Genomic DNA, 10,631 nt, shown 5'->3' with positions numbered 1-10,631 from the left:
GAGCCATAGAAATAACATTTTGTTCTCTCGCCTTATTTATATTCCCTCACATATTTATATTCCCTCGCTGCGTCATATCCACTTATTGAATACTTTCCATTGCAGAATTATTTCTCCCTGTATGGAATATGAAGCTTGTTTTTATGCTCAGTAGGGAATATGAATTTCCTCTTTCAAACCAAAGGACTGGGGATTGTTCACCCTGTGACCTTTTGACTGTTATTGGCCTACAACTCCCAGCATCCCCTGTGAGTCTGAACTGCGGATCCAACAGCTGAGCTGGGGGTCAAGTGATTCTATGTCACTTTACATGAGCAGCCTGGCGTACTTTGGGGCAAATTTACTTATGGTCGAATATCGAGGGTTAATTAACACTCGATATTCGACTGTCGATGTTAAATCCTTTGAATATCGAAATCGAAGGATGTAGCGCATTTCCTACGATCAAAGGAAAAATCGATCGAACGATTCGAAATATTTTAATTCATCGATCGAAGGATTTTCCTTCGATCAGAAAATTGTTAGGAAGCCTATGGGGACCTTCCTTACATTGGCCTCGGTAGGTTTTAGGTGGCGAAGTAGGGGGGGGGGTTGAAGTTTTTTTTAAAGAGACAGTACTTCGACTATCGAATAGTCGAACGATTTTTAGTTCGAATCGTTCGATTCGAAGGTCGAAGTAGCCAATTCGATGATCGAAGTAGCCTAAAAAATACTTCGAAATTCGAAGTATTTTTTATTCTATTCCTTCACTCGAGCTAAGTTAATGGGCCCCTTACAGTTAACTGCTATGTCTTGGCTCCTTCTACTTTCTTAGATGAGCGACTGTAACAACCAAAAGTCTAAATGTGTCCTGACCTGTAACAGGTAAAGCACCGGAAACATCCAGATGTGGATCAGACACAAATAATAGTCCAACCTCAGCTCAACTGAGAGAGGGGCCGTGTCTTAAAGGAAAAGCTAACCTAATACTCTAACATCCAGTAATGATGTATAACATGGAATAGCACATAGAATAGTCTCACAGTGTGTCTGCTACATTTTAATTCTGATTATATTTGTATGATTTTTTATTATATTAGTATAACAATTATAAATCATACAGTATAGACATGTCTCAGGATAGAATACTGTAACTCTTATCTTTATAAACCATGTTTCTATATAATACATGAATCAGCCTTGTGCCTTTATATGGTCACAGAACAGCCCCTCAGTGACTTCTAATATCCTTATCATTTACAGTAGGGGGTACATTATCCCTTATAATACATGAGTGATACTCAGAGTTCCCTGTATAACTCAGCCTGCAGCCTTGTGCCTTTATATGGTCACAGAACAACCCCTCAGTGACTTCTAATATCCTTATCATTTACAGTAGGGGGTACATTATCCCTTATAATACATGAGTGATACTCAGAGTTCCCTGTATAACTCAGCCTGCAGCCTTGTGCCTTTATATGGTCACAGAACAACCCCTCAGTGACTTCTGATATCCTTATCATTTACAGTAGGGGGGTACAGTATCCCTTATAACACATGAGTGATACTCAGAGTTCCCTGTATAACTCAGCCTGCAGCCTTGTGCCTTTATATGGTCACAGAACAACCCCTCAGTGACTTTTGATATCCTTATCATTTACAGTAGGGGGTACATTATCCCTTATAATACATGAGTGATACTCAGAGTTCCCTGTATAACTCAGCCTGCAGCCTTGTGCCTTTATATGGTCACAGAACAACCCCTCAGTGACTTTTGATATCCTTATCATTTACAGTAGGGGGTACATTATCCCTTATAATACATGAGTGATACTCAGAGTTCCCTGTATAACTCAGCCTGCAGCCTTGTGTCTTTATATGGTCACAGAACAACCCCTCAGTGACTTCTAATATCCTTATCATTTACAGTAGGGGGTACATTATCCCTTATAATACATGAGTGATACTCAGAGTTACCTGTATAACTCAGCCTGCAGCCTTGTACCTTTATATGGTCACAGAACAACCCCTCAGTGACTTCTAATATCCTTATCATTTACAGTAGGGGGTACATTATCCCTTATAATACATGAGTGATACTCAGAGTTCCCTGTATAACTCAGTCTTATCGGTTGGTGCCCTCTTGTGGAAAATGACGTTTAAGCATTGAATAGAAAACATTTTCCCTTCCTATATCCGGGCGCAGAGCGAGTGCCTGAGGAATACAGTTGGCACAGGATAAAGATGATTTGGCTCAATTACAAACATCGGAGAGATTGCCAGTGGCTCATTTTAGTTGTCTGTTCCAAATTGGGGAATAATGAACCAGATTGGTTGCTAATGACAACTGCACTTGTGCTTCAAATCCTGTATTCCTAAACAAGCCCCAAATAGGGATGAGCAACCACCAACCCAATCAATTAAATAAATGTCGTCTTCTGCTGTGTCTAGGGGGATCAGCACCCCATCATCTGAATTCAGGGATCTGCTCTGTGTTTGTTTAGTTACATACAATGATTCCGGGGTGTATCCCTATGTCAGATATCTGAGCAAGGGACGTGCTCCTGAAATATTGTACATAAACCAGCCCCACCACTGAATTATTAGTAAACAGGTGTTATAAGTGTGACCTTGGGGAAATGCTCATCACCCTTTAATTCCCCCAAGGATCCCAAAGCCAAAGAAGCTGGTTTTCAGGGAGTACTAGTTAGCTTAGTTACCGAGACCTGCGGGTGTGCTAGGGTTGCCTATCTCTGCTTGAATGTTACTGTTAAAAACAGCATCATTTTAGGTGAAACAGGTATGGGATCCGTTATCAGGAAACCCGTTATCCAGAAAGCACCAAATTACAGAATAGGTGTCTTAAAGGGCATGTAAAGGCAAAAAAATAAAATCCCATTTTTATTTCCTTTAATAAAAAAAAAAAAAAACTATCTCCAATATACTTTAATTAAAAAATGTGTACTGTTTTTATAAGAAACCTGACTGTATGCAGTGAAATTCTCCCTTCATTTACTGCTGTGGATAAGAATTGTCAGACGGTCCCTAACTGCTCTGCAGGGAAACAATCAGACTTATGAACAGCAGGGGGAGCCCCGCTTACTTCCCAGCCATGCAGAACTCAAGCAGCTTTGTTTGTTTCCCTGTAGAGCAGTCGGCGACTGTGTAGAGATTTGTATTGGATTTTATTTTTGCCTTTACATCCCCTTTACTGTTTCCAACTCCAGCTGCAGGGACAAAGATCATGGCGCCAGATTTAAACAGATAAACTGGGATTCTATTTGGAGGATTATTTTGCTGCAGCCACTGGTTCTGCAGAGTTGGAGAAAGTTTGTATTAAACAATACAAAAACTATAAAATCCCCATTAGATTACATGACAACACAGGACCCAGTGCAGTCTGTATATTCTGATTATTAATCAGTCTTGTTGTATCGGCTTCTGGCAGATATTATTTGACTTGTGCTGTTTTGATCATTTATGACGATCCCTAAGCAGCCCAGACCACACTGAGCATGTGCACAGTCTTGGTCTTGCAAAGATGTTTAACAAACTAACAAGATGGTGACCCCCTGTGGCCAACTTTGAAAGCATAAATCATTTGTTTGATTAGGCTTGTGGTGCAGAAAATTCCTGTTTATGTTTAGTATACAAAATACACCATTTCTAGCCTTATTTTATTTTACACTTTACTTCCTCTGTAATAGGCATCCAAATAATCCAGATTTTTTAAAAGGATTTTTAAAAATGATTTCCTTTTTCTGTGTAATAATAAAATAGTCCCTTGTACTTGATCCCAACTAAGATATAATTAATCCTTATTGGAGGCAAAACCAGCCTATTGGCTTTATTTCATGTTTATATGATTTTCTAGTAGACTTAAGGTATAAAGATCCAAATTACAAAAAGATTCTTATCTGGAAAACCCCAGGTCCCAAGCATTCTGTATAACAGGTCCCATACCCGTACTTGTACAAATTCCTTACAGAATGACATATCGCAATGTGGAAGTGCCATCTTGTGGGCAGACTGGGTACTGCACCATCAGTTTATTAATAGTGAAATGTCTCATTCTCCGCTCAGTATAATCTATAATACAGACTTGCTAGAACTGCCTCTTTTGCCTCCCACTAGGAAGGACAGTTCTGATTTGTTGATGGGAAAGGGACAGGGAAAGCTGGGGGCAGAGTTAAGGCTTTAAAACAATGTTTGTTTGTTTTTATATGAACCTCTACATATCCAGTGTTATTAGCAGTACATTCACGTATAGAAGCCAATGTTCTATTAAAGGGGTGGTTCATCTTTAAAGGACAATAACATCAAAAAAAATTCAAGAATTTGTTAGTATATATCAAAAAAATACCAAGACAAATTAAACTTCAAATCAAACTTCAAAAAAAGTCTTTATTAAGAAATAACTTACCTAAACTCCGCTTAAGCTTCTCTTCAGAAAGTGGGGCGGATCCATCGTGCGGCGCTCGATTTCTACTCCCTGCCTTCCTTATAGGAGACAGCCAGGGAGGAGAAATTGAGCGCCGCATGATGGATCGTCGCCGTCGCCTTTTCTGAAGAGAAGCGCAAGGGGATTGTCGGTAAGTTCTTTCTTAATAAAGACTTTGCGATTTTAAAGTTTCATTTGTCTTGGCATTTTGTTTTTGTCTATGTATACTAATGAATGTTTTAAAAAACAATTTTTGATGTTACTGGTCCTTTAAGTAAACTTTTAGAATGTTATTTATAGATTGGTCAATTCTAAGCAACTTTTCAATTGGTTTTCATTATTTCTTTTTTTTATCATTTTTAAAATATTTGCTTTCGTGTTCTGACTCTTTCGGACTTTCAGATGGGGTCACTGACCCCTTCTAAAAACATATGCTTGTGTTTGCTATTTGTTATCACTCCTCTTCCTATTCAGGCCTCTCCTATTCATATTCCAGTCTCTTATTCAAATCAATGTATGGTTGTTAGGGGAATTTGGACCCTAGCAACCAGATTGCAGCAGCTGCAAACTGGAGACCTGCTGAATAAAAAGCTAAATAACTTTAAATCAACAAATAAAAAGTAATTGTAAATTGTTCAGAATTTCACTCTCTACATCATACTAACAGTTAATTTAAAGGTGAACAACCGCTTTAAGCCCTGACGGCTGACGTTGTTTGACCTCTGCTTTGAGTGGTCAGTCTCCATTCTGCCTATAGAGTGTTCCCTGAGGCACTCACATAAGGAGAGAAAGGATTGATGAGACCCTGACTGTAACAAAGTCCATCAGTTTCACTGGCTCGCAGTTCCATGCTAGAGCTGGGATACAAAACGTACATTAACGATTCCAAGAAACACACACGCACCTTTATTCCCCCTATGAAATCAGATTTATTGGTGCCAGGAAAGGAGGGGTCATCCCACTGACTCCCAAATGTAATTTGCTACAATCATTCAACATTCCTATAAACCAATAAAAACCCATTCACATTGCCTTTAGTAAGAATTTGCATGAAACCAGAAATGTTAAAGGCAATATGAAACCAAATAAAACATAAACAAATGAATTATATTGTCGGCTCACATACCCCATCAAAGGAAACATTACAATTCCCAGGGGTAAAGTACCTGTATAGGAAATGTCCCTCTCCTATAGAATCTAACTCTTCTGTCTTATCTCCATGAATGGGACAGGTTGCCTTTAAATTAACTATTAGGCTCCTGACACACAGAGCACTGCTAGCAGAAAAACAACAAGTGTCTTAAAGGGGTGGTTCACCTTTAAGTAAACGTTTAGTATATTATAGAATGGCTAATTCTAAGCAACTTTTCAATTGGTCTTCATTTTTAATTTGTTACAGTTTTTTAATTATTTGCTTTCTTCTTCTGACTCTATCCAGGGGGGGAACACCCCATCTAGAAAAGAAATGCTCAGTAAGGCTACAAATTGTTTTTGTTACTTTTTACACGGGGGTCACTGACCCAATCTAAAAGAACAAATTGTCTGCAAGGCTACACAAGTATTGTTATTGCTACTTTTTATTACTCATCTTTCTATTCAGGTCTCTCCTATTCATATTCCAATATCTTATTCAAATCAATGCATGGTTGCTAGGGTCATTTGGATCCTAGCAACCAGATTGCTGAAATTGCAAATTGGAGAGCCGTTGAATAAAAAGCTAAATAAGTCAAAAACCACAAATAATAAAAAATGAAAACCAATTGCAAATTCTCTTAGAATATCCCACTCTATAACATGCTAAAAGTCAAAGCAAGGGTAAACAACCCCTTTAACATGCTTTTCCTGTTGCTAAGGTCATTGGCCCTGGTAATAAGAAAAGCTGAATGGCTTTTTTTTTTTTTTGAGTTTGCATTTTCCATTGCTCGTGCTTACTGCTTCTGAAACTGTGCATGTAAGGAGCTCTGGCCACTTTCCTGCTCACATCTATCAATCAATGTGACAATAGCAACAGAATTGAGCAGAGAAACACCAGGAGACGCTTCTTGCTTTTGCTACACTACCTGGCCTTCCCCTGGGCCGAACAGGTCGCTGCGCTGGGGTTTCACAGTCATGTGATTAGCGTTTCTCCTAGAGCTGCACATGGGGCCAAACTGGATTTATCAACTGACAAGTAGGAAACAGTGACTGGTCCACAACTTCGGAACAGTTTTCACCCTCTGCAGGAACAAGAGATGCTCCATCTGTACGGACAGTAAACGTTCATTATAAAATTCAAGTACTGTACCGCTGCACAGAATCGGAAAACATTAAAAATGTAAAAAAAAATACATTCAGTTTAACCAGCTCATCACCAGAACCGGACACGGCCAGACCACAGAGCACCTTTCCGGAGCTGCGATTACACCGATTAGCAGCATATTGTTAATTGAGTCCTTTATATTCCAGGTATTAAAAAATCCAAAAATATTTTAAAAAAATGATCTTAAAGGAGAAAAGCACTAGTGTATTTATGCCCCACCCACTTAAGAGGAGACCTATCAAGTTTCTATATCCCCGCCCATATTCTCTCCCTCCTCCACTCAGAATACCTTGTGCTTCTTCTAAGGGTATTAAAGCCACTTGCAGCTTCTGCCTTCCACTTCTACTCCATTGTGCTGAATGGGCTGTGTATCTACTTGTGTGTCCTACGCTGACAGGGAGAAGTCACTAAATAGTGTTCAAGTCTGCAGAGAGGGGATGAGAGGACTAAGCTGGCTCAGTAATACCCAGGGATTTAAGGTCTCTCTCACTCCAAGTTAACCCTTCCCAGGAACAGAGGTGTCTGCAACAGAGTTAATGTTCCTCTCCTACATTGTAATAGGGCCTTGATTGTCAATCCACAACTCCCAGCATCCTCAGCCAGCACCACTGGGTTGCATAGGCTTCCATACCAAAAGTAGGTACAAGATTTTCTATAAAAAAAAAAAAAAAAAACAGTCAAAATTTAAAAAATGCAGTTACATTCATTTTGCCCCAATAAAAAAAGAGTCAGTCCTAAATCCAGTCCAGAAAAGCCTCCCCATTGGTACAGTGACTATTTCGGAGCTGGAGTCTCACTCATTGGCAACAGGAGCCGCCTGGGTCCATTCTTGGATTCTCAGTTGGTTTTTTTGGGTGACCCAGTCGTAATATTTTCTTTCCGGGTCTTTCTCTCAAGTACAGGAACTGATGTGTCACACAGTAGCACAGAGAGGAGCATCCCTGTAATACAATTATACACAAAGTCACCCCAACTTGTATATCACTGTACCCTACTGAGCCAACATCTATTCCTGTCATTAACTACTGAACAATATGGCATTTTGTACATATTTATTCTATGTGTACAGACTATGAGCAAACTCAGGGACTGTTCCTGCTGAATTGTGCTTAGTACAGGGAATACCTATGCTGCCATAGTTTTATGGGATCTCTCTGTACAGGCTATGAGCAAACTTAGGGACTGTTCCTGCTGAATTGTGCTTAGTACAGGGGAATACCTATGCTGCCATAGTTTTATGGGATCTCTCTGTACAGACTATGAGCAAACTTAGGGACTGTTCCTGCTGAATTGTGCTTAGTACAGGGAATACCTATGCTGCCATAGTTTAATGGGATCTCTCTGTACAGACTATGAGCAAACTTAGGGGACTGTTCCTGCTGAATTGTGCTTAGTACAGGGAATACCTATGCTGCCATAGTTTTATGGGATCTCTCTGTACAGGCTATGAGCAAACTTAGGGACTGTTCCTGCTGAATTGTGCTTAGTACAGGGGAATACCTATGCTGCCATAGTTTTATGGGATCTCTCTGTACAGACTATGAGCAAACTTAGGGACTGTTCCTGCTGAATTGTGCTTAGTACAAGGAATACCTATGCTGCCATAGTTTTATGGGATCTCTCTGTACAGACTATGAGCAAACTTAGGGGCTGTTCCTGCTGAATTGTGCTTAGTACAGGGAATACCTATGTTACATGAACAAGATTACATTCCCATTATACAAACGGGGGGAGATGAAGCTTTACAAGGACAGAATATACACAGGCAAATTAACCCCTTGTCCAATACTAATAGAAATAGACACAGAATATTACCAACGACAGGTCCGAGCCAGTAAACAAAGACATATTCAGGGAAGGTGTTGCCCTCACAGTGGAACAGAAGTGAATAGGCCAATGCCGGGTTGAAGACGGCTCCAGTGAGACTCCCTCCTACAGACAAACAACAGGGCAAGTAATGAGAAGAGGCCACTTGCCACAAGCACATTCCTGTTTTTTATATAAATATATAAATTCAAATGGGCATCAGGACTTTCCTCAGGTGCACAGTAAGTAGATTTGATAACGAAGAAATTTCTGAGCATTTCACAAAATATCTCGGTGTTGCTGGTTATTTCTTCATTTTATTTATATATTACACACAGTTATTATACACAGTTATATACATGGGGGAGTTGCCTCACAAGGAAATTTCGGAAAACTCCCGAGTGCCACCCCATCGGCAATTTAGATTGTAGCCGGCGGATGCATTGCAGGGAGATTAGTCGCCCGAAGAAGAGGCAAGTTGTCACTGGGCGACTAATCTCCCCCAAATAGCACCGTATGTCTCTACCCTTAGGGGTAAATTTGTTGTCTGTGGCTCTTCGTTTTCCGAAGTCACCCGAAGTTGCCTCACGAGGAAACTTCGGGCGATTTCGGAAATTGAAGCCCCCCGAGTGCATTGGCACAAGTGTTTTTTTATTGAAGCAGACGGAAGACACAGGGAAGAAGTTCGGGGACATTAGTCGCCCCAAAGTAGAGGCGACTAAATCTCCCTGAATTGCCCAGTGTGCCCTTACCCTTAAAATACCCTAGAGGAGCCAAAAGCTGAGTAAGAGCCGTTATTATTTATTTATCCATTAATGTGACTCACGGACTCTGCACTTTCATCTGTTTGTGATGCTCCTCACTGTGTATTTAACCCCCAGCCTCTCTACTTAATGGGACATAATGGGACATAATGGGAGCTGCTTAGGGACATGCACAGAGAGAAGGCACGACCCTGACATGTGACCTCTGACAGCCTGGGGTGGGGCAATACATCGGGGCAATAATGAGGGTGAATTTCAGGCTTGGGGTCTGGGTAAGAATGTGCCATTTGTCAGACAGGGAAGAAAACAAGAGGTAACTGTGCCAGTGTGTTTGGAGGAGTGGCCAGTACCAGTGAGTAGTAACCAGGTAGTACTAATGTCAGTCTGTTTAGGTGCCACTTGTATTAAATTGCCAGTCCCAGTGTATATATATATATATATATATATATATATATAGAGAATATAATGCCAATGCCAGTTTGTAGGACAAGGTGCCAGTGTGTAAGTGCCAATAGACTGCCAGTTAGTGAGGGGTCGGAGGGGCCAGTGGGTGAGTGGTCGGTGAGTGAGGGATCTGAGGCAGGGGGTGAGGGGTCGGAGGCAGCAGTGAGTGAGGTGTCGGTGAGTGAGGGGTCGGAGGAAGGGGGTGAGGGGTCGGAGGCAGCAGACATTACCGAGCCAGACGAGGCCAGTGATGGCGAGAGCAGCCGAGTGGATCCGGAGAGGAGGAGGGAGTCGGGGCAGTTGCTGGAGGAGGCAGAACATCCCCAGGGAGCAGAGCATTTCCACGCCGGCCCCGGGCAGGAGGGTCACGTGCAGGGGGCTCCGGAGACAGAGAGAAGCTCGGGGCGAGTGCAGGGGGGAGAGGCCGAGGAGCCAATAGGAGGGCATTGAGAGGCGGGACATCCAGGCTCCCAGGAACTGAGCGCAGAGCCGCAGGCAGGACCGGAGGGCTCCCTCTTGTCCCCGCACGTAGCGCTCCAGACTCCCGCTGGGGTTACACACGGCCCGGGCAGTCAGTCCATGCAGGAGGCAGAGCAGGAAGGTGAGGGTCAGGCCCAGGTGTGGGCTCAGCGCCCCCTCCCATCCCAGCAGCGCTTGTTCCCGGACACAACAGCACAGCTGGAAGGTAGAGATGAGTTCAAGGACCAGTTCCCGGGGCAGCCCATCCCGCAACAGCTTCCCGCTCACCGCCCGCAGCGCCTCACACTGTAGTACGATCCCCGCCACCAGCACCGCCGAGCCCCACAGCGCCGGATCCATGTCCCTCTTCTCCCGGACCTGCCACACTGTCCTGCTTCCTCTCCGGCCCCGCCCCCTCAACTAACACCGCCCACTTCTT

The 10,631-nt window shown here is 42.3% G+C and overlaps 1 protein-coding gene across 2 annotated transcripts; it reads right to left on the bottom strand.

Moving 5' to 3' along the window:
* Nucleotides 1-5,325: 5,325 nt before the first annotated feature.
* aqp11.L (aquaporin 11 L homeolog) lies at nt 5,326-10,631 on the bottom strand. Of its 2 annotated transcripts, XM_018247868.2 has the most exons (4): nt 9,964-10,631; nt 8,535-8,651; nt 7,517-7,660; nt 6,193-7,371 (listed from the first exon to the last, which is right to left on the bottom strand). In XM_018247868.2, exons 1-3 carry the CDS (start codon nt 10,550-10,552, stop codon nt 7,557-7,559), a joined length of 810 nt encoding a protein of 269 aa, XP_018103357.1. In that variant the 5' UTR covers nt 10,553-10,631; the 3' UTR covers nt 6,193-7,371; nt 7,517-7,556. The 2 variants fall into 2 exon arrangements, with proteins under 2 accessions (XP_018103356.1, XP_018103357.1); XM_018247867.2 differs by having other exon boundaries at nt 5,326-7,660.

The sequence above is a fragment of the Xenopus laevis genome, chromosome 2L (assembly GCF_017654675.1).
Source record: "Xenopus laevis strain J_2021 chromosome 2L, Xenopus_laevis_v10.1, whole genome shotgun sequence".
Classification (NCBI taxonomy): domain Eukaryota; kingdom Metazoa; phylum Chordata; class Amphibia; order Anura; family Pipidae; genus Xenopus; species Xenopus laevis.
The sequence above is the reverse complement of the archived record's forward strand: the minus strand, read 5'-3'. Positions and strand labels throughout refer to the sequence as shown.